This window comes from Piliocolobus tephrosceles, chromosome 15, assembly GCF_002776525.5.
Source record: "Piliocolobus tephrosceles isolate RC106 chromosome 15, ASM277652v3, whole genome shotgun sequence".
NCBI classification, from domain to species: Eukaryota; Metazoa; Chordata; class Mammalia; order Primates; family Cercopithecidae; genus Piliocolobus; species Piliocolobus tephrosceles.
Genome location: NC_045448.1, coordinates 33,560,659 through 33,585,044, shown reverse-complemented (window position 1 = coordinate 33,585,044; position 24,386 = coordinate 33,560,659). Strand labels below are relative to the sequence as shown.

General features: G+C 42.0%; 1 protein-coding gene across 14 annotated transcripts in view; it reads right to left on the bottom strand.

Annotated features, from left to right (window-relative positions):
• RASGRP3 (RAS guanyl releasing protein 3) overlaps positions 1-24,386 on the bottom strand; it is a 115,122-nt gene that overhangs the window by 30,169 nt on the left and 60,567 nt on the right. For 10 of the 14 annotated variants that reach the window (XM_023216368.3, XM_023216377.3, XM_023216376.3 and 7 more), the window contains 6 exons: positions 21,709-21,825; positions 17,700-17,815; positions 11,885-12,032; positions 6,016-6,052; positions 3,880-4,005; positions 3,186-3,544 (listed from right to left, as the gene is read on the bottom strand). In XM_023216368.3, coding sequence (XP_023072136.2) covers positions 3,186-3,544; positions 3,880-4,005; positions 6,016-6,052; positions 11,885-12,032; positions 17,700-17,815; positions 21,709-21,825 — 903 coding nt within the window. The remainder of the gene's footprint in view (positions 1-3,185; positions 3,545-3,879; positions 4,006-6,015; positions 6,053-11,884; positions 12,033-17,699; positions 17,816-21,708; positions 21,826-24,386) is intronic. The other 4 variants (XM_023216366.3, XM_023216370.3, XM_023216374.3 and 1 more) reach the window with 1 other exon arrangement.

The window sequence follows — 24,386 nt, the reverse complement described above, 5'->3', positions numbered from 1 at the left end:
CATTGCAGTCCTGCCTAAGGGACAGTGAGATCTTGTCTCAGAAAAAAAAAAAAAAGAGAGATCACGTAGTTCACCCAGCACATGAACTCTTGAAGACTCCTATATGGAGTCCAACTAGGATGTTGACCTTAAAGGGTATACCACAAATCATTAGTCCCTCAAAATGATTCTTGTTAAAAGGTTTCCCTCTAAGAAATCCACAGTGTAAATTAGTGCATAAGGGCACTGAGAAAACCTGTCAGTCTACATATGTATATGTACATATGTATGACTATATATGTATATGACATATATTCACAAACATATTCCATTTTATTTAGTCAGCATTTCCCAATGCTTTTATGATAAATATTTGTTGACTAAATTTAATTTAGTAGAAGATAAAGGAAAATAAAAGAAGTTTAAAGGAAATACATGTATTCTTACTGCCAAGAGAGTAATCTTGACCTGTTCTGACATGCAGGGGCTCTGTGGTCATCGGTGAGATGAGGTACACTGCCACAGAAAATGTTCATACCCTTATATTTTAAAATGACTATAAATCCTAGAACTCTGTTGGAGGAAATACACGATTACAAACACAAGTACCTTTTCTGCATTCTACAGTTTTTAACTACAGGACTCACAAACATCATCTGATACTAAATAATAAATGTGTAGGTCAGTGCTCCTAATGCCATTTATTGGTCTCGCCTGGCAGAAAAAAAAAATCTTAAATTTAAAAACTCCTTTGTCTACATATTCAACCCCTGGGTATAATTTTGTCATTTTGTTTTTCCTTCTAGCTTATTCCCTAAACAGGGCAAACATCTCATTTGTTACTGATTTCAATGGGACTGAGACTATATACCATACATATGCATGCAAGAGCATACTTCCTTCATTAATTAGCACAGATGAAATTAAATACTTGGGGTCAGTGAATCATCCCTGTGCTTTAAGAGAGAAAAACATGGCCGGGCGCAATGGCTCACATCTGTAATCCCAGCACTTTGGGAGGACGAGGCAGGTAGAATACCTGAGGTTAGGAGTTCGAGACCAGCCTGGCCAACGTGGTGAAACCCTGTCTCTACTGAAAAAAAAAAAAGACTAGCGGGGCGAGATTGTGCCACTGCACTCTAGCCTGGGTGAAAGAGTGGGACTCTGTCAAAAAAAAAAGAGAGAGAGATAAGAACACAGAAAGGATAAGAGACCATTTGAATATAAAAGTTCAATTTCCAGAAAACAAATTTAAATTTTTTTTAAAACCCAGATACTTGTTTATATTTCCTTATAGAGATTAATGATCAGGAAATCTTACCTATGTGATTGTCTTACACCCAATAGGCTGTGAACTTCTCCTAACTCAGAAGCACAGTTTAAGTAACTTGAACTGTGAGAGGCCAATAGTAGTGAGCTCACGGCCAATTTCACTATTTGTTTAACAAAAGCAGGTTCTCCTCTGAATTCAGAGATGCCCATGAGGTGGGTGCCATCCTGAGCACTCTGGTAGGCGTCTTGCCATCAACCTGGAGAAGCTCTTTTTCTGAGATTCCAGGGGCAGCACAGCACCCATGGAAATAGCCTCTGAGTTGGTGTACGGGGTGACTAGACAGGGAATCCAGAAAATCTTCTTGCACAATGATTCTTTGCTTTTTTGGATCACATACCCGCATGAGAATCTGTTTGATGCATGGACTCCTCTTCCCAGAAGTGAGCATATGTTCATGTATAATTTTACATAAAGTATAAAGTGCTGTCATGAACCCCCTGAAGTCATTAAATAGATGTCAGGTTAAGAGCTGTTGGCACCAAATCATGATCTTTCTCTTATTCCCATTTATATTCCCAGCTTGAACTGTGCTAGGCCAGTAAAAGAAGTGGGGGGATAGGACTGATACAGTTGCCAAGATGATCAGTGGGGGAAATGTTAAAAATAAAAGTGGGTGTTGCAAATCTATAGAGACAGAAAATAAATTAGTTGGCTGCCTAGGGCTGGGGTGAGGTGGGGGAGAGTGACTACTCATGGGTGTAGGATTTCTTTTTGGAATAATGAAAATGTTCTAAAATTAGATTGTAGTGATGGTTGCATAACTTTGTGAGTACGCTAAAAGCATACTGAAAGTATACTACATTGTATCCTTTTAAATGGGTCAGTTTCATGGCATGTGAATTACATCTCAAAGCTGTTTTTAAAAGTAGATGTTATAAGAAACAAAAAAAGTGTTTCAGCAGAAACTTACAATAAACCTTGTATGACCAGAGATAATGGGTGGCCTCCTTATGTACTGCCTTCAATCAGGAAGGAACTAGGGGGATTTCTGGTTAAAGGTCATTGGAGTTTTTCTCATCATGGAGAGATGTATGGAGAGGTGTGTTTAGGTCTCCTGAAGAGTGCAATGTGGAGGACCACCCATAAGACTAAAGAGCACTGGCTTGATCCAGTAGGATCTCTGCCTAACCCAATATTCTGTTTATGAGAACGATTTGACAGGGCGGCAATGGCTGTCCTCCATGACATTGCTTTAAACGTTAGGAATATGATGCCAATTTTCTCAAATCCTTTCTCTTAATACACTATAGACTGTTAACTAATAAATTTATCTAACTCCATCTTGAATCAATTTCTATGTCAGCATACTCTAACAAATTCCATCTGCATCCTACTTTGCATGATTTTGCTCACGCAGAGGCAGAGCCTGGTTTAGAGATCCTCAAGGGCCGTGTATCTCTGATTCTTACCACCCCCTTTTCCATGATGCTGTCAAAAGCTTCTTTTGAGTAAAGTCAAAAGTTTCCAATTCTCCTTTATCGAAAAGTCTTTTGCTTCCACTGCCTTTCTTGACTCTGGCCCTGGTTCTAGCTTGGAAAACCAAGCTGATCTGTATTGTGTACTGGTATCTTGGATATATAGTCATGAGCTTCTGGGGCATCATTTCAGTACGCATACACGACAGCCTTCACTAGGTTTCAGAACTCGATCTGGTTCAATTTTTTACATCATGAAACTGAGATCCGGAAAGAAGAAACATATGGCCAGGACCACATAGCTAGCCAGTGGCAAGACTAAAAGTGATACATGTCTTCATTCCCAACCATTCTGCTTTCAGAACTACCAGGCTGCCCCCCAGACCCTCTGTCACGCTCATCTCAGCACTTTCAGCCTCCTTCTTCTGGTTTTCTCTGTGGGTTGACCTAGCACTTACCTCACCATCCTGTCTGGTCTCTTCTCCTTCATCCTGGTCAGGTTCGAAATCCGTGCCCCGGTCTACAACGTCCACACCAGCATGCACCCTGGGCTTCTCATTTTCCCATTTGGCAAAGCCTTTGTCCTTTGCTGCTTTGTCATGGAACTTGGATTTCATTTTAGGGAAGGTGTGGGACCCTGAGTCCCCCCAGCCAGCCTCTGACCAGACAGGTTCAGTCTGGGTGGCCTGGCTGGTGGTGGCCCTCTGTAGCCTCACGGAGATCTTGCGAGAAGAGCCTGTAACCAGTGTGATGGCTCTACTGTCTAAATCCCTGTGTCCAGCAGTGACTCCAGGGAACTCAAACACCTCATCCTGTGCTGGAAGTGAAAGAGGATGGTGATTATTTGACATCTGACTGCTTGATAGCAAAGCATCAAGGATAGTGCAAACAGCACGAGTCTGGCATGCAAGGTCCTAGAGGAACCGACAAGGAATAGAACTCAATTAGCCGTAGGCAAGCTACATGTTCCTGAGACTGGAAAGCAGAGAGAAGCAAGGATGATTCAAGGGTTTAGCCACTGCTGCTCACCCTAAAGAAGGCCTTACTTAGCATTTAGAGAGACTGGGTTTAGACCTAGAACCTAAATGAGGTCCAAGTGTGAGGAGGCAAGCAGAGAGAGACCACGGCAGCAAAGAAGGTAGAGGGCATTACCTGGGGGCAGCGAGGGGCTTCCAGGCAGTGACCCATGACCACTGCTCAAGGAGGGCGCCCGGGCAAATCTCCTGCAGGCCAGAACCAGGAGGTCTTTGCACTGTTTGTGACAATTGGCTCCACAGTCTGAAAAATTCCAAGGGTGTCGCAGATGATTAGTGTGTCTGATGTTGATTGAGTTTCCAGGGTGGCACTTGATGTTTCAGCCCTCCCCTCCCCAACCCCAGTTTCTGTGTTGAATTTCAGAGTTGAGCTCAGGCCCATGCAGTGTGTCTAGCATCTGGAAAGGGGCCGTTGGTCCACACTTGCCTTCCTGAGGTTCCGAAAATTCTCTTACATTTGCTCAGCTTGATTCTCTATGCAATTGAGGACCTAATGAGTAACTGTGCCTAGGGAGCAAATAAGAGTCCAGCCTGAGAGGTCAGTTGCCTTTGCCCAAAACTAAATGCAAATCAAATGGGGTTGAGAGTCTTTCCCAGGCTTAGATGGAATCCCCACAAAGAGAGCCTAAGGCAGGATGAGGGCAAGAAGCCTCAGCTTCTAGTCTCTCCCAGGCCAACTGCTGCCTCTGATCATTTATTGTGAGGTGTTCCTCCATTCAGCACTTGTCTGGACTTTTTTACTCTTCTTCATTTTCCAAAACCTTTCAGGGCCAGTGATTACATCTTCTGCTTCCTTCCTTTGTATAGAAACAGAATACAAGATGGGCAGATGCTCAGTAAATATGTTCTATGTTTGCTTATGGCTTTGAAAGGGCATGTAGCAGAGTCTGTGAAATTGCCCATTAGGATGTTTTAGATAAGGTAATAGAATGTTAATTACTACTTGGGGTAGAAAAATGTGGCCACTTCAGATGGTGGTTCACAATTATTTCCTGTGGTGAGGGTCCTACACTTCACTGAGAATCATTGAATAGAGATCATCATTTCTCTCCTATCGTCAAAGAGGACCTTTCTAACTATTTCCAATACCCATTTTCCCCTAAGTGATCTTGTTTCCAAAAAGTCTAATGACGTGTTCAATTTATTTTAATTAGTTTTTTTTTCACTTTATATGCCATTAAGAAAATACAAGAGATAATCCAACGGTATAATATATTTTCATCTTTATAAAATTGCGTGTGTGTGTGTGTGTGTGTGTGTATGTGTATTTTAGGGTATGAGGATAGAAAGCGGAATAAAACAAATGACTCACTGCTGGGCAGTAAGTTCTTGCAGTATCTTTGCTGCTTGAAAGTAAAAATCTAAGTTAGACCAAGGCAAGTGATAGAGAAGCACTAATGGGAAGGTACTTCTGAGCATTAAACAGTGGCTTCCATTGAGATTTGGGAAGCTTTTTGTTCATGCAAAATGAGGAGCAAATACTGGAAAATAACTGGAGAAAAAAAGGCATCCTAGGGGAACAACATTCATCTGAAGGTATTCTGTGATTAAGATGTTTCTTTTTGTAGTTTTATTATATTTTTCAAAAGCTTTGTAAGATTCTTAAAAGAACCATATAAACTGTCCGCATAGTGTCCAGCAACTTCTTAAACTACAATAATGTGTACTTGATCATATATGTACAAGTAGCAACACATTCCTAAATGCTTAATATACATGCATATAGCATTTGGCAAATATATTTGATTCAATTGTTTATAAACTTAATTAAATGGGAAATATAGAGGAATGCATTCACTGAAAAGGACAAAAATACATTTTAAGTTTTCTCCTTGTTTTCTGTTACCATCTGTGTGATTTAGTAGAGAAAAGAATAGCTAAGTGTGAGTGGGAAGAAGTGCCTATGGATTATAGAAATAGTAAGTAGTGTTTTTCTTTGAAGGAAAACTTTCTTATATACAGTATTTTAGCTAGGCTTGTCCCACTCAGAATTCCCACCTTTACTGGATGCGTCTGATTCAAAAGAACTAGATTTATGTGTGTTGATAAGAGTGGTTTGTAACAAGCTATAAAATTCCAATTTTAGCTCTCCAAAACTCCAGGAACTCCTCCTCAGAGGCAATCATTCTCAGTTGCCGTTGACCCAAAAGACTGAAATTCTGAATAATGTCAAGAGCTTTTGTAGTTTAACCAAATTTGATTCTTAACCAAAATGTCACATTTTAAAAATTTTAACAAAATAACATTGATTTACCTTTGCATTTGTATCCTTGCTTGATTATGCCCCAGAGCTGTAACAAAAGACAAAGGAATGTCAGGGAATCTGAGGATAGATCTGGAAGGAAAACAAGGCCACTGAGAAGGAAGTCCTGGGAAGCTTCATGACTAGCCAGGCACAAACAGGATGCAGCCACTCTTAACACCCTTCCTGCCAGATAGAAGAACCCTCTCTGGGCCCCTTCCAGCTATGGTGATAACATGAGTTTCATTTCCCTTTTCTTTCTTGGAGCCAACTGGGAGCCGGGATGGGAAGCTACTAAAGTTTAATGCGCCAGACGTTGGCCTGATGCGCTCTCGGCAAAAAGTACAGAGGAGATGGCCACTTGGTCTTTGGGAGCCCCTGGCTCCCTCTTTTTAATGACACTAGCTGCTCTTGGTACCCACTACAGGAAATGAAGCAATGGAAGAAGCGCGCCTCACATGAAAGCATTTGGATTTTGCTTTTCTGAGTAGTATTTGTCCCATGGAAAAATACAGAAGAGGAAATGATCTTAGTTATTCATGTCTTCATTCTCTGCATTTGCTCTATGTTTGGCCTGTGCCAGGGCTGTAGGAGATGTCGAAAAAGCTCAGATTCTACCAATCAAGGAGTCTGTGACTTCCTTGTGGTTAACGAGTAGGAAGTGACAAATCCCTGAGGCGAGATGTGAGGGCCCACAGTTCCACGAGGGAGCGTTTGCCCGGGGGATTCAGGGGCAACATTCTGGCGGTGGTGTCTTCGCTCTCCAGACAGACTCCTAAACACCATAAAGAAGAGGGCCTTGCCATGCCCTTCTGTGCCTCCCCACCGATCTTGCACGGGGTGACAGATTCACCAGAGGTGTACAGTATGGGTAATTAAATGGGCTTAGCTCAAGTTGGAGAAGAACTATTGCTAACCTTTTCGTGTTTGGGTTAGGTGGCTATTATCTACTTAATAAAATAATGTCGAAAAAGCAGGGCCCACTGGGACTGATGGGGGTGCCGTTCACAATGTTCACAGTGTATTATAAGCGAACAATGCCCCCACATGTGGGCAGCATGTCCCGCTCTTGCAGAAGAGTAAGTCACAGCCAATGTGAAGTGACTCAAGAGTACAGGAAAACTCCTTACTTCTTCTTGACAAGGAACTTCTGCAAGTAGAAAACTAAAATTCCTTTGAGCCTGAACAGCTATTTGGTCCTTCAGAATACATATTAAAATGCAAATGTCGGCCAGGTGCGGTGGCTCATGCCTATAATCCCAGCACTTTGGGAGGCCGAGGCAGGTGGATCACGAGGTCAAGAGATCAAGACCATCCTCGCCAACATGGTGAAATCCCATCTTTACTAAAAATACAAAAATTAGCTGAGCATGGTGGTGCATGCCTGTAGTCTCAGCTACTCAGGAGACTGAGGCAGGAGAATCACTTGAACCTGGGAGGTAGAGGTTGCAGTGAGCCAAGATCCACTGCACTCCAGCCTGGCAACAGAGAGAGATTCTATCTCAAAGAAAAAAATAATAACAAATAAATAAAATGCAAATGTCTCCTAGGACAGAGCAATATTTTGTCTTGGGGACAGGAAGGATTATTTGACAACTAAGTAGAAGCAAAGATGGCTGGAAGACAGAGGGGCATGATCCAGAAAAGGGCAGTGGTGGCCAGGATCATCACAGCTTGAGCTTTACGATAATCTAGTTTGCTTCTCTTTTGTAAAAGGTGAATGTGATGATCCAGGAAGTTAGATAATTTCCAATCTCCCACAACCTGGAAATTCTTTCTCCAGAGCCCTTGGTAATGATAATAGCAATCATAATGATGATAGCTAACATTTCTTGAACTCTTGCTATGTGAGAGGCACAGTTTTAGGCTCTTTATACATATTAGCTTGTTTAATTGCTCATGATGTCTTTATGGTATAGGTAATAATATTTTTCTCATTTTTACAGACAAGGAGACTGACCTGCAGAGAGGTAAAGTCCGTTGGCAAGGTCTCATAGCTAGTGAGGGCAAGAAGAATGTGTCACTTGAGGGAAAGACAGGAAGCCACTGCTCGTGCATACTCTATGTGTGAGCAAAGGCACTGAGGTGGGACAAGAAAGGATAAGATTTAAGAAGAGACATCCTAATATCCAGATATGTTACATTATTAGCATTGCTGCAGGAACTGCTGAAAAACATACAGTCAAGCAAGAGTGCTGGGGGTGGGGGTGAGGAGGTAGGTTTGCTAATGCTTACTTAATAGCCAGGAACAAACAGTAGCTAGGAAGAGGCACTGGGCCAGTGTGCCTGCCAAGAACAGGAGAGGATGAACTCATGTGGATGGGTATGCGGGAGTATTTCCCACAGTCCTTGGATTTGAGACCACCGGCTGCTGTCATATTTGGAGTAATTATGGTGTAAGGAGCAGTGGAGTGAGAGTCAGGAGACCTGGGTGTGACTCATGGTTTTGCTGCTAATGATCTGTGTGACCTTGGGGGAAGTCACTTAACTTCTCCAGACCTCAGTTTCTTCATCTACAAAATAAGGGAATTACTAACACTCTTTCAGTTCTGGAATTCTAATTCTAAAATAAATCTTCTGCAGAGCAAGTCTGTTTGTCTTCCTTAACCTTAAAATGGCATTTATTTTAAAAGCAGATGGTTCCGGCACTGGAACCATTCTCCCACAATTCCTTTCAATGACACATCTATAGAGCTATAGTTATAAATTCCTTTGAAAACCAATGAGCTTTTTAACATGAGTGTCAGTAAAGATCAAATCAAATCGTACCAATAAAATTAAATATATTTTAAAAACAAAAATAGCTGTAAAAATTTCAAATGAATAAATTTCAATTAAACTCTCAAAGTATCAAGGAATACATAAAAAATGTGTACTCCAAGTCATGTGACATGCAACATGTCTAATAGTATTTTATCATGCAACAACACGGTGGGTAAGTATTAACTCCCTTTTACAGATAGAAATAGACCCAAAGATGTGAATGACTTGGTCAAAGACATAGAGTTAGCAAGGGCAAAACAGAAATTTAACCCAGGGTTCCAGACTCCAGGTCCAGAGCTTTCTACTTCATCACAGCTGTGTCAAGAATGCAGCACCAGCATCTCTGCTCCAATGAGTCAGGGGGACAGGTGTGGAACTTCCAAGAAAGTCTACCTTGCTGCTCCCACAGAACCAGGGCCTCTGTAAAAGGGAGGAACAGGACAGAAGGACTCGAGAGCAGAGAGATAAGACCTTGAGTTTGTTTGTTTTTTGAGACGGAGTCTTGCTCTGTTGCCCAGGCTGAAGTGCAGTGGTGCGATCTCGGCTCATTGCAAACTCCACCTCCCGGGTTCACACCATTCTCCTGCCTCAGTCTCCTGAGTAGCTGGGACTACAAGCACCCGCCACCAACCACACCTGCCTAATTTTTTATATTTTTAGTAGAGATGGGGTTTCACTGTGTTAGCCAGGATGGTCTCCATCTCCTGTCCTGATCTCATGATCTACCTGCATCGGCCTCCCAAAGTGCTGGGATTATAGGCATGAGCCACCATGCCTTTCTGAGTTTTTATTATTATTATTATTATTATTATTATTATTATTATTATTATTATTATATTTAGAGATGGCAGCAGCGGGAGTCTCTTTATATTGCCCAGGCTAGAGTCGAACTCTTGGGCTCAAGCTATCCCCCTGCCTCAGCCTCCCGAGCACCTGGGACTGCAGGTCCATGCCAAAGCACCCGGGACCTTGAGATTTGGTAAGGGCCTTCTGACTCTCACAGCCCACCAAAAGACAGATGCATCATCCTGACTTTTGGCTGAGCCATGCCATGGCCCAGCAGCCTGACCTTTTGTTCACTGGGTCCCACTCTGTAGGAGTGTGTTACACATGGCCCCATCCTACATCAGAACTTTCAGGTCTAAGTACTTCCAAAGATTTCCATCAGAATAGAGAAACTAGAGAAACATGAAAAAGGGGATCATTTTGTTTTGTTTTGTTTTGTTTTGAGACTGAGTCTTGCTCTGTCGCCTAGGCTGGAGTGCAGTAGCACGATCTTGGCTCACTGCAACCTCCACCTCCCAGGTTCAAATGATTCTCCTGCTTCAGCCTCCTGAGTAGCTAGGATTACAGGCACCTGCCACCATGCCCTGCTAATTTTTGTATTTCTGGTAGAGATGGGTTTTCCCCATGTTGGCCAGGTTGGTCTCAAACTCCAGACCTCAGGTGATCGGCCTGCCTTGGCCTTTCAAAGTGCTGGGATTACGTGCGTGAGCCAATGCACCTGACCAACCATTTGTTTTATGATAAAATGATCTGGTCATGCAATCCCAGTGGAGATACTAAAGAAGAACTTCACCTTCTCTGCAGTGAATAAAGAGAGCTAGTTAGACTGGCTTTGCCCTGTGTCACATCAGCTGCTATGACCACCTGGGACCATCTTTGAGGTAATGGCTGCTTCTTATTTACCCATTCTCAGAGGAGTGTGTGCTTGAACAGACTCTTGCATTTGGCCCCCCAAAGTCAGTTCTTTAAGCCTGGGATGGGAAAAATGTAATTTCTGGTAGTGTATAATATTGGCAACAAATTCAATATGGGTCAACAAGTCAACAGGAGGACATGGCTGCCAAATAAAGCTGACATGACTGAGCTCTGGCATCTAAAAAAGGGGTGACTGTCGCCGGGCGTGGTTGCTCACTCCTGTAATCCCAGCACTTTGGGAGGCCGAGGCAGGCGGATCACAAGGTCAGGAGATGGAGACCATCCTGGCTAACACGGTGAAACCCCGTCTCTACTAAAAACACAAAAAATTAGCCGGGTGTGGTGGTGGGCGCCTGTAGTCCCAGCTACTCGAGAGGCTGAGGCAGGAGAATAGCGTGAACCCGGGAGGTAGAGTTTGCAGTGAGCCAAGATTGTGCCACTGCACTCCAGCCTGGGCGACAGAGCAAGACTCCGTCTCAAAAAATAAAAAATGAAAAAAAGAAAAGAAAAGAAAGAAAAAGGGGTGATTGTCATACTCATCTGGGTGCTGGGCCTCCCTCACCTGGAATACCGCATTTTCCATTGTATTTAACTTGGATATCAACTGGAAGACATTCAGGGCCCAGGAGTTTCTGTTAAGGCCAGGATCAAAAACTGACTTCACTTCCCAAAGAATTATTGAAGGTGGGGGAAGGAAGCGTGCAGTCTTCATTTGTTGCAGTGGTGTAGGTGAAGCACAGGGCTGACAGTCAGTACACCTGTGTCAGAGTCCAAGCTCCAGTAATGATTAGCTGTGCAATCCTCAGGAACCTGGGTTATCTTCTCTGAACCTCTCTATCTTCATAAGCAAGATGGTGAAAGTAAAATACCCACTTCAAGGGCTTGCTATGAGGATTAGTTACCTTAATGTCTATGGAAGTACTTTGTTACCATCAAGCATTCAGTAAATGTTACTTATTATTATAACCAGCTTCTCTCCAAAAAGATTTTTTCTTCTTTTTGAGTTGTGAATTATTGAACCATGCCATGATGGATTTCTGGTCACTAATACCACATGAAATGAAAACTGGAAGGAACTCGCTAAGATAAATGCACCTCTTAATTGCAACCACTTATGAATATTAGTGATAATGCCAGGGCTCACTGGGCAGGGATTAAAACACTTTTCCCTGGCAGGGATGAATAAACAAACCCACTCTCTTGAGTTAACAGCCAACCTTCCCTGTTTTTGCTAGCCCTGCGTTCCTAGAAAATAACGAAACCTTGCCTTTGGTGTTTAATCTTTAATTTCAGGGAGGCATCACGTTTTACGTCTGGTTCAAAGCAGTGAACTTTATTTAGTGTATCATTTTCCTACCCTTTCAGAATGCCGCGCAAATAACTACTTATGTAAGAAAACAACGGAAAACAGACTTACGAATCCTGCACAGTGTTCGCAGAAGGTTGGTTTGAGATAGGTCATCTCCTGAAAATTATGGATAAATCCTGGTCCCATTTTACAGTGTAGTTGGGATTTCGCTCTCAGGAAGTAAGCCATCATTTCATCTTTACTAATTAGGCCATCCCTGTTAAGAGAATCAAAGAAGGGAGGGATCTTTGAGTATCAGGTTGCTATGTAGTTGCCACACTTTAATCACCCACCTCCCAAACCTTTGTGGCCAAAAGCAGATGAGGAATATTCACTTCTCTATTACATCTCAGAGAAAGGGCGAACCTCAAAAGGCATTTTCAGGTATTCAACGCCTTTTTCAGTGAGCAGAAAATTCTGTATGTGTGCACCCTGCATGTGTGTGTGTGCAGCAGCACATTCATGTAAGCACACATGTGGCCTGTGCACCGCAGCACAGAAAGTCTTTATTATGAAAAGCAGCTTCCTGAAGGACATCTTTCTAGTCCTTGCCTAGCTGTAAGGTTGCGAGAATTAGGATGATGGAGAAAGGCAGAAAACTATAATAACTGGACTGACCATTCTCAAATTCATTCAGCTTGACCCTGTCCGGGCTCCTTGGTGATATTTTCACTCACATCTTAGTGGCTCATATCCCATTCACTGTGACTGGCTGGGAGCAATTCTTCCAGATCTACTCCACACAGAACAAACCTCTGGTTCTTCCCACCTTCCCACCCCTACTCACCACATACCCTGACTTCTTGTTTATTAAAAATGATCCAGTTGGCCAGGTGCGGTGGCTCATGGCACTTTGGGAGGTAATGGTAATCCTAGCACTTTGGGAGGCCAAGGTGGGTGGATCACTTGAGGTCAGGAGTTTAAGACCAGCCTGACCAACATGGTGAGACCCCGTCTCTACAAAAACACAAAAATTAGCTGGGCATGGTGACGTGTGCCTGTAATCCCAGCTACTCAGGAGACTGAGGCACGGAGGCAGAGATTGCAGTGAGCTGAGATCACACCACTGCACTCCAGCCTGGGCAACAGAGCGAGACTCTTTCTCAAAATAATAATAATAATAATAATAATTGGATCCACTTGACACAGGTGAGCTCCATATTGCTTTTTGTCCATTAGCATGTGCTGGCGATCACACCTTTCCTTTCCAGGGCAGAATTCTTTTCTACCTCCTCAGTCCTCTCTTGGGGCTCCTCTCTCAGAGGAAATGTTGCCCCATCCAGCACTCTCCAGCCTTCCCGGGACTCTCCTCCCTCCAGGTTATGCTCAATCTCTTTCCGTTTCTTCCCCCGTTCACAAATATGCTCAGGACTTTCCCAGCTGAAAAATCCCCTTCCTCAGTCCTGCCACCATCTCCAACAGGTGTCTTTTCTCTCTTCCTTCTTTTACTCCCGAAGTTTTCAAAAAGAGAAATCATTAGGCTCTTTTATCATTTCCTCCAGGTACTCTTTATGCCACTTGGGTTTCTAACCCTACAAATCTGTCACCAAGAACATCCTCAGTGGCCTTTTCTCATTATTGGCAGGAGGTAACACGGAGACATGTGTCTTTCTTTTGGCGCTCTCCCCTTAGGCACCCTGGAATTGCATGCCACCCCACTTCTCCTCCTTCCTCTCCAGCTCCCCCTGCTCCAGCTCGCCTGCAGGGCCCTCTGACTCCTTTCAATGCCTGCATGTAGGAGGGGAGTCCCTGAAGGCTCATTCCTCAGGCCCCAAGCTCACCTCCCTCTAAGCGTTCCCACCAGAGTTTGCTCACAAGATCGGACTCCAGCTTACAGTAGGGCTGAAGACTTTATCTCCATCCCCAGCCCTGACTGTTGTCCTGAATTTTTGCACCACATCTTCAACAACTTGCTAGACCTCTCTTCCTGATAATGCACTCTCTGTCTCCATCAACGGATCTAAGTCCAACTTCATCTCTTTCTTCCCTGTACTCCCTGCCCAGGCTTCCCTGTTGCTGTTTACTGTGCCACGATTTTCCCCCAGGCTTGAGAATTTGAGATCCCTTTCTTACCTCCTATGCAAAATAACTTTGATTTTTGTACTATAATTAAATTATTTTGCGTAGGAGGTTAAAAAAAAAAAAAAAAAAAAAACAGGATTCTAAATACTCAAGCCTACTGGGAAATTATGGCACAGCCTAGCACCCAACAGTTATTTTTTCTGCTCCTCCGACCATCCACCATCAAGGAGGCACCAGTGTCTATTATTCCCTTCTTTGTGTTCTTGAGTTCTCATCATTTAGTTCCGACTTCGAAGTGAGAACGTGTGACATTTGGTTTTCTGTTCCTGCGTTAGTTTGCTAGGGATAATAGCATCCACTTCCATCCATGTTCCTGCAAAAGACATGATCTCGTTCTTTTTCTTTTTTTTTTTTTTTTTTCTGAGACAGAGATTCGCTCTTGTTGCCCAGGCTGGAGTGCAATGGCGCGATCTTGGCTCACCACAACCTCTGCCTCCCTGGTTCAAGGGATTCTCCTGCCTCAGCCTCCAGCGTGTGCCACCATGCCTAATTTTTGTATTTTCAGTAGAGATGGGGTTTCTCCATGTTAGTCAGACCGGTCTTGAACTCCCGACCTCAGGTGATCCGCCTGCCTCGGCCTCCCAAAGTGTTGGAATTACAGGCGTGAGCCACTGTGCCTGGCAATCTCATTCTTTTTTACGGCTGCATAATAGTCCATGGTGTATATGTACCACATTTTCTTTATTCAATCTATTATTGATGGGTATTATTATATGACTTTGATATTTGAATAGTGCTGCAGTGAACACTCAACATGCCTGTGTCTTTACTACAGAATGATTTCTATTCCTCTGGGTATATACCCAGTAATGGGATTGCTGGGTTGAAGTGTAGTTCTGTTTTTAGCTACTTGAGGAATCGCCATACTGCTTTCCACAACGGTTGAATGAATTACACTCCACCAACAGTGTGTGAGTGTTCCCTTTCCTCTGCAACCTCGCTAGCATCTGTTATTTTTTTCTTTCTTTTTTTATTTTTTAATTTTTTTTGAGATGGAGGCTCGCTCTATCGCCCAGACTGGAGTGCAGTGGTGCGATCTTGGCTCTCTGCAAGCTCCGCCTCTCAGGTTCATGCCATTCTCTTGCCTCAGCGTCCCAAGTAGCTGGGACTACAGGCCCCCGTCACCATGCCCGGCTGATTTTTTGTATTTTTAGTAGAGACGGGGTTTTACCATGTTAGCCAGGATGGTCTTGATCCCCTGACCTCGTGATCCACCCACCTCAGCCTCCCAAAGTGCTGGGATTACAGGCGTGGGCCACTGCACCCGGCCAAGTTTTTGACTTTGTAATAGCCATTCCTGGCTGGGCACAGTGGTTCACACCTGGAATCCCAGAACTTTGGGAGGCCAAGGCAGGTGGATCACCTGAGGTCAGGAGTTCGAGACCAGTCTGACCAACATGGACTAGTCTGGCCAACATGATGGAACCTCATCTCTACTTAAAGAAAAAAAAAAAACTGCCTGGCGTGGTGGCACATGCCTGTAATCCCAGCTACTTGGGAGGCTGAGGAATGAGAATCACCTGAACCCAGGAGGCGGAGGTTGCAATGAGCCGAGATTGTGCCACTGCACTCCAGCTTGGGCGAAAGAACAAGACTTTGTCTCAAAAATAATAATAATAATAATAATAATAATAGCCATTCTGACTGGTATGAGATGATATCTCACTGTAGTTTTGATTTGCATTTCTCTAATGATCAGTGATTTTGAGCTTTTTTTCATATGCTTATTGTCCACATGTATGTCTTCTTTACAGAAGTGTCTATTTGTTTCTTTTGCCCACTCAAATGAATGGGCACTGATTTCATAATGAAGATGCCAAAAACAATCTTTATTATATATATGATAAATAAATTTATTAATGCATTGTCTCACAAATTTATGACATCATTTGCTACGTAAATTTGTGTAACAGTACATTAGCCCATCTCCCCTCCCAGGGACTCACAGCGTAACACACTTTAGCCTATTAAAAGCTTTGGGAAGTCACACAGTAAAGACACCTATTTAATGAGATTTAACCCTGTGTTTCTCACATGTGACTAGTTAGTTCCTTTTTCAAAACTACTAATTGATAGCTACTTCTGTGGAACATCGTTTGGAAAACAGTACCTTAGAGAAAACATCTTTTTGAGACTTTCTAGTATTAACCACTCAAAACTTTAGTGTCATGTAAGCAAGATATGAATAGTTCAAACCTTCATTCATAGAAAACAATTCTATAGATATCAGTAAGTACAGATAATGATGATATATAGAGAGAGATAGATGCAGATATTTGCTAGGACAATCTCAATTCTGTCTCTAGAACCAACAGATAAAAGAAATGAAGACTGGGAAGTTAGTTTAAGTCAATGCCCTATTTACATGCCACTAATAGTAACAAACTAAGCAAAGAAGTGGGTAGTTAAAATTTAAATTTACTTTGTGAAGGAAGTTAATGTTTCTAATAGAATTTATTTTAAAAGTATTCTTTGTTCTGGGTGTATAATGAAGATGAATTTAAGATTTTAAGTTATGTTAATGTGTCAAGGCTTTTCTTGGTGTGTTGAATTACAGATTTTATTTTCTTAAATTCAATTAAGAAAAAATGGCTAGAGACAAGGTCCCACCATGTTACCCAGGCTGGTCTGGAACTTCAAACGATCCTCCTACCTCAGCCTCCCAAAACGCTGGCATTACAGGTGTGAGGTATCACACCTGGCCCCAGATTTCATTTTTTAAAAAATCTCATACCAGCAAAAATATTAGAGAATTTTAATGTAATTTCATTTGCCCATTTACCAAAACAAAATCCAGCATTTCCTTACAGGTGATTTTTGAATTAGGAACTAATCTTGTACAATTAACAATTAATCAAATTATTAATAAAAATTATTATTAAGGATTTCTCAGCAGTTTTTTTCAAATCATAATTTTCTTTTAATGAGTTGCATTTTAGTCTGTAAAGTGGTTTAATTTTTACGAATCATTTGACACTAAAAAGCAATATATTTTTTCTTCGTTTATCAAGACAACCTTTGATCAATCAAAGAAAGAAAGCATGAATGCTTCTTGGCTATCTGCAGCTATCGTCTGCTTTAATGAAGACTATAAATACTTTTTTTTTTTTTTTGGAGACAAAGTCTTGCTCAGTCACTCAGGCTAGGGTACAGTGGTGCTATCTCAGCTCACTGCAACCTCTGCTTCCCAGGCTCAAGCGATTCTCCCTCCTCAGCCACCCAAGTAGCTGGGATTACAGGCCTGTGCCACCACGCCCAGTGAATTTTTGTATTTTTAGTAGAGACAGAGTTTCGCCATGTTGGCCAGGCTGGTCTTGAACTCCTGGCCTCAAGTGATCTGCCTGCCTCAGCCTCCCAAAGTGCTGGGATTACAGGTGTGAGCCACCATGCCTGGCCAAAATTTTTTTTTTAATGCTCATGAGTTTTAAGATTGCCTGCAAGGTCCACTAATGCGGAGGACTCTCCCAGGTTAGATCTAATTATATTTCTCCTCTACTCTTTTTTGGTGGAGATTTTTTGGGGTTGAGAGCTAAGCAATAGAGGCAATATAGCAAGTGGAGTGATTGGATAATTTACAAATATGCACTTGTGCTCAACACTGACAACACGGTCTGCCCTGTGATTCCATTCAGGTCATGTTCATACACGCCAAGAAAATAATCAGTGACAAATTAAACCTGGCTCATCAAAGCACTAGGGTTGAAGCTGTCAAGATGTAAATTACAAGTTTCCCTTCTCTCCTCTGATAATAATTTTCTGCTTTAGGATAGCTGCAGTAAAATAAAACAAAATTAAAACTTACTGATCTTTGTCCAGCACACAGAAGGAATCCAAGAAGGGAAAATTGGCAGCTATACTTTCAAAGTCCTCTTGGGAAATGTACCCGTCATGGTCATGATCATAGTTTCTAAATACAGACTGCAAAGGAAAGATCAATATTTATTGAATGACTATGAGGCAGGCTCTGAACTTGTTATTGTGAAAGCAATGATAACCAGCATATGGTCCTTTCTATCAAGGAGCTTAGAATCTAGTGAAAGATAACTAAGTCAAGAAGCCTTTATCACATACAAGACAAGTAGTTTGCTGAGGATAAAAACAGAGTAATGGTTGGATGTGGTGGCTCACACCTGTAATCCCAGCACTTTGGGAGTTGGAGGCAGAGGTGGGAAGATCACTTGAGCCCAAGAGTTTGAGACCAGCCTGAGCAACATAGAGAGACCTCATTGCTACAATTTTTTTTTTTAATTAGCTGGGCATTGTGGTGCGTGCCTATAGTCCCAGCCACTTGTGAAGCTGAGGCAGGAGGCTTGCTTAGCCCAGGAGTTTGAGGTTACAACAAGCCAAGATCACACCACTGCACTCTAGCCTGGGCAATAGAGTAAGGCATCATCCCAAAAAAAGAATTTAAAATAAAATTAAAAATTAAACTTGGGCTGGGCACGGTGGTTCACACCTGTAATCCCAGCACTTTAGGAGGCCAAAGTGGGTGGATCACCTGAGGTCAGAATTCAAGATCACCCTGACCAACATGATGAAAACCCCATCTCTACTAAAAATAAAATAAAATAAAAAATTAGCTAGGTATGGTGGCACAACGTCTGCAATCCCAGCTACTCAGGGGGCAGAGGTACGAGAATCGCTTGAACCTGGGAGGAGGAGGTTGCAGAGAGCCGAGATGGCACCATTGCACTCCAGCCTGGTCAACAATAGCAAAACTCTGTCTCAGTAAATAAATAAATAAATAAATAAACAGAGCACTATTGGTAGAGGGGAAAGAGGAGGTAGATTAAGAAAGGTTTCCTGGGAAAAGCAAGGTTTAAACTGAAACCTCAGGGTTGAGTAGAAATTGGCTTAGTGAATTTACAAATTCCAATACCATGACAATAGAAAATAAAGTTTTAAGGTGTTATCTCAAAAAATAAACTGTACATTTAAGGTAATTCCAATCAAAATCCCAGTAGGGATTTGCTTTAAATGAACAAATTGATTATAAGGTTCAAATCAAAGTGGTTACGTTGAAAACAGGCTAAAAATTATTTTAAATGAAGAGTAATGAGGCGGAACATGCCCTTTCAGAAATCAAATATTCTACACAGCTACATTAATCAAAACAACATGATACAAATTACCACAGAGAGTGGAGTCCAGAAACAAACCCATGTATATATAGGAATTTAAAATACCAAAAAGTATCTTTTAAAATCCACAGAGAAATTATGGATTATCCAATAACTGCTACTGAGTTAAATGACTAATAATCTTACAAAATAAATTACCTCCAAACTAAATTCTAGATATATTATATATTATTTATTTATTTATCTTTTTAGAGACAGGATCTCACTCTGTTTTCCAGGCTGCAGTGCAGTGGCAAGAATATAGCTCACTGCAGCCTCAAACTCCTGGAGTCAAGCCATCCTCCTGCATCAGCCTCCCAAAGTGCTGGGATTATAGGCATGAGCCACCGCACTAGTGTATTACATAGTTTAATGCAAAAAAACCCAAAGCTATAAAACACCAAAGATAAATAGATGAAAATATTTTTCACATTTCATAATCTTCGTGTGAAAAAGGGCTTTCTTAGCATGACATCAATGTCAGAAGCCATAAAGAAAAATATTTTATTTAATGAAATGCAAAAAATTTGAACCAAAAAAGCTCAATTAACAGATTTTAAGATAAATGTCAGACACCACAAGTTATTTGCAGCATATGCGAGGGCAAAGACACAAAAGTCAAACAGGCAGTCACCAAATAAAAATACAAATGGTCAATACATCCATGGAAAGTTATTCAGCTCTGCTAATCATTACAGAAACATAAATGAAACTTCTTTAACCTCTCAGATTAAATAAAATCTTAAAATGCTGTAATTGATCATCTTCTAGGGTATGAGACAATAGTTACTCTTGTATCAATTTAGTGACATAAATAGCCACAATATTTCTGGAGGACAATCAGGAATTTTAAGTGCCTACTCTCTGACACAGCAATTCCACTTCTAGGAATCTGTTCTAAAGAACTCGAAGAAAGTTGCATAAGACATACATGTATATATGTATGTAGTGTATCTGTGTTTATATATACATAGAGATACAGAATAAAGTCATATAAGATAATCTACAAATTATCAGTGGTTATCCCTGGAGAATAGAATTACCAAGACCTGAAAGTAAAGCTTTTTATTTTCTATAATTTATGTAATGCTTTAATATTCTTGATGATTCTATCTTCCTTTATAATCAGAAAAGAACAAAGAAGTTTCCCATTGCCCTCTGCAAAATTAGGTTTTCAAAAACCTTTCTAAGTTCTTTCTGCAAACATATGTACACAAATTTATATTTGATTTTGATTCCAGTTTTAATTAATCTCTCTCCTTTTCCCAGTAGTTTCTGTCTGTTCTATCTATCTATATTGCTCTGTGTTGCAAGTTGCTTCAGGAGTATTTTGGGAAGTAGTTAGGTACAAATGAATGAGTTAATTAAAAATATGACTAAAATGAGCCCATCTCAAGCTTTTTCATAGGTAACAGAATTGTGCAAAATCAGAAAACATTACCTTTTTATTTTTTAAATCCCAGTATCATTACTTAGCTATAATAAAAATAGCTTAAAAGTTAACTATTTTGGAATGCCTACTATTTATAGTTTAACATCCGTATTTATACTGCAAGTAGATTTTTTGTGGAGTAAAATTCATCATAAAATCTAGGTCTTTTGTTTGACTGAACCAATGGTAAGGAATTTGGAGAATAAGGAAGAGAGAGTAGGTAAGGAAGACAGAACGAGACGGACAGAGAGAGCGAGCAGAGGAAGTCAGTATGTAGAATGAGACTGGGAGAGGGAACAGCTCTGTCTTCCGTTTCCTGGCTTCAGACATTCCTGAGCTGCAACTCAGTCCTTGCATTCCCTGGGGGCCCCTGGATCCTTTCCTTACCTTCCCCAGCTCTAAGCTGGATCTGTTACTACCATAGGCTCCATTGGACCTTATCTCCTTCTCAGACCTTCCCTCACTAATATTCCTCTTGGCACCACCCTCTTCCTTCCTGCCTCACACGGTCCACAAAATTTTCCTTTCAGCACCTCCTAGTTCCCTAAATTATCCAAGATGTAAGACATTCTTTCTTTTTCTTTAAATATCTTCTCCCAGAAAAAAGCACATTCTGTCCCAAAGACTCAATTCTGTTGCACCAGCAGATGTACCTACCAATCCATTACAGTCGACATTTAATTCAGGATCACAGTTTCCTGTACCCTCGATGTTTCCGTGTTCCCCCCATTGGCACTTCTACTCTTTTTCTACATGGAAAACTCTGACAGAGCCTTGTCCTACATTAGGTGATTTTTCTAATCTCAATAACATTAGGCTGCTGTGTCATAAAATTCCAAAACTATACAAAAGGAGAAACTATCCAACTTACAGGATTTCTTTCCTGCCCTTGGGTAATCAATTTATTGGGCATCTTAGTGAGACCTGTGTGGGTTTTTCTTGAGTGATTCTAATCCCCAATCCCTTGAGCTGTTGACAGTGACAGAGGTGGCAAATGCCTGGGAAAGAGAATTGCTGGGAGTAGCTGAGAGTGTCTGGGCAAGAGAGAGTAGATTGACAACAAAGGGAAAAGGGCCTTCCTTCCTGATCGATTCTCCCCAGGGCCCAATGCCAGGTAGCACCAAGTGCCTGCTAAATTGTTCCTACCTGCCAGAGGGTTGTTTTCATAGATTCCATCAGATTCGTGGACAATCGTGGAATATTCTGGAAAGAGAAAGGGCCTTCAAGTGCCCTCTCTTTATTCTCCCTCAACCACTTACCTCAACTAATTTCCTTATGTGCTTGTTGATGACCGTGGGGTCTGGCTTTGGCATCACCCCTAATGCCCACTCGAGGGGCACCACAGGCTTGTTGGGTGTCGTAGGGGAGGTAGGCTGCTGACAAAAAACACACATATTTTTCAACTTTATTATTATTATTATTTTGAGACAGGGTCTGGCTCTGTCACCCAGGCTGGAGTGCAGTGGCATAATTTCGGCTCACTGCAACTTCTGCCTCCCGGGCTCAAGCCATCCTTCCACCTCAGCCTACCAAGTATCTAGGACTACAGGTGTGTGTCACCACGCCCAGATAATTTTTGTATTTTTAGTACAAATGGGGTTTCACCATGTTGCACAGGCTGGTCTCCAACTCCTGAGCTCAAGCAATTCTCCGGCTTAGGTCTCCCAAAGTGCAGTGATTATAGGCGTGAGCTACCATGCCTGGCCATATTTTTCAACATTAACTGGGGCTTTGAGCAACTAGGAGGACCAGGGACACTGAGAAGAATGAATAAGTTTTGTATATTCATAATATCAGCAGAAACTTACATGCTTATAAAACAAGCATCTTATGTTAATGGAATCTAATCTGTAACTAAATACATGTTTAGATACTGCCTTTTGTTTAACAGCAACTTATATTCTATTATTTTATTTTTATTTTTTATTTACTTTTTTTTGTTTTTTTGAGACAGAGTCTCTCTCTGTCACCCAGGCCGGAGTGCAGTGGCAAGATCTTGGCTCACTGAAATCTCTGCCTCCCAAGTTCAAGTGATTCTTGTGCCTCAGCCTCCTGAGTAGCTGGGATTACAGGCATCCACCACCAAGCCCAGCTAATTTTTGTGTTTTTGTTAGGGATGGGGTTCCACCATGTTGGCCAGGCTGGTCTCAAACTCCTGACCTCAGGTGATCCAGCTGCCTCAGCCTCCCTGAGGGATTACAGGTGTGAGTCACCACACCCAGCCTAAATTCTATTATTTTAAATGGGAAAAAGCAGTGCACTCCCAGTCCATCCAAAATCCTATCCAAATTCTCCAAATATCACTAAAACTTATTTATATAACGATCCATCATGGATTTTTGTGTGATACAGGATATAAAAACAACAGTTATCTAATTCTCTAATACTTAGTGATCAGTTATGGTGCATGCAGCAAATGGGTACCAGTGGGTGGCCAAGTTTATGTCCTCACATCTGCACCTTGCTCAACACGCTTAAGCACTCCTGACTGTTCTGCCAATCATTAGGTCTCTCTGGCCATTTTTGGTCAACTCGCTTTCTCTACAGATTTTTCTGCATTCTCACAAGACATTTGCACATAAAACTGTGAGGAAGATGGTAGCATAATGCATAACATGCTTGGACAACACAAGCACAGAACACAATCCTTTTAGGAGACCAGCCAAGACTGGTGTTCACTTTATATCCTCTCCCTGAAAGTTTCATACAATGTCAACATTTTTGCTGGTGCACACATGCAAATCTATTTTTTTTCTATCCTTTCTTTTTAATTTATTTTTATAGAGGCTGGGCACAGTGGCTCATGCCTGTAATCCCAGCACTTTGGGAGGCCGAGGCAGGTGGATCACCTGAGGTCAGGAGTTCAAGACCAACCAGGCCAACATGGTGAAAACCCCTCTCTACTAAAGATACAAAAAACTTAGCCGGGTGTGGTGGCACGTGCCTGTAGTCCAAGCTACTTGGGAGGCTGAGGCAGGAGAATTGCTTGAGCCAGTGAGGTGGAGTTGCAGTGAGCTGAGATTATGCCACTGCACTCCAGCCTTAGAGACAGAGCAAGACTCCATTTCAAAAAAAAAATCACATTTGTAGATATATATACGTGTGTGTGTGTGTGCGTCTGCGTGTGTGTGTGTGTGTGTGTGTGTGTGTGTGTGTATTTTAGAGACAGGGTCTTACTATGTTGCCCAGGCTGGAGTGCAGTGGTTATTCATAGGCACCATCCCACTACTGATCAGCACAGGAATAAATATATATATATATCCTATTAGTCCTGTCCCTCTAAAAGAACCCTAACACAATTATTTTCCCACTCCATCCCCTTTCCAGCTTCCCGTCCTACTAAGAGCCACCTCTATCATTCAATAAAACCTCTGCATTCACCATCCTTCAAGTCCGTGCGACCTGATTCTTCTTGGATGCCAGACAAGGACCCAGGTACTAAGAAGGTAGGGTGTAAAAGGCTGTCACCCTGACTCTCCACTGAGCTGGTTAACACTTAGCCATCCATGGACAGCAACTGCTAAAAGAGCATTAACTGTAACACAACCCTAGATGCTGTCTTGGGGCCAGAGCCCAAAAGCACTCTCCCCAGCCCCCATGCCGGCACCCGCTTGTCTGCATGTTCCCTTCTCCCACAAGGGGTTTGAATGTGGCCACACCCCTGTCGCAAGTCTCAGTGAAGGGATCCAGGGAACTCTCCCATCTCATCAGGACATGTCAAATAGGCTGATACTCCACTTAGAGAAGAGACAGAAGGACTCGAAATGTCTTGTGTTTAGAGTCATAGGATTTCAGCACTTGGAAGGGACTTTCGAAAGCTTTTGCTCTTACAACAAATAAAAAGAGTTTCGTATATTTGATGGAAATATCTCCGAACATTGGAAACAATTGATCCTGAAAAAAAAACTAAAGTAAAACTAAAGGCACACAAGGCAGA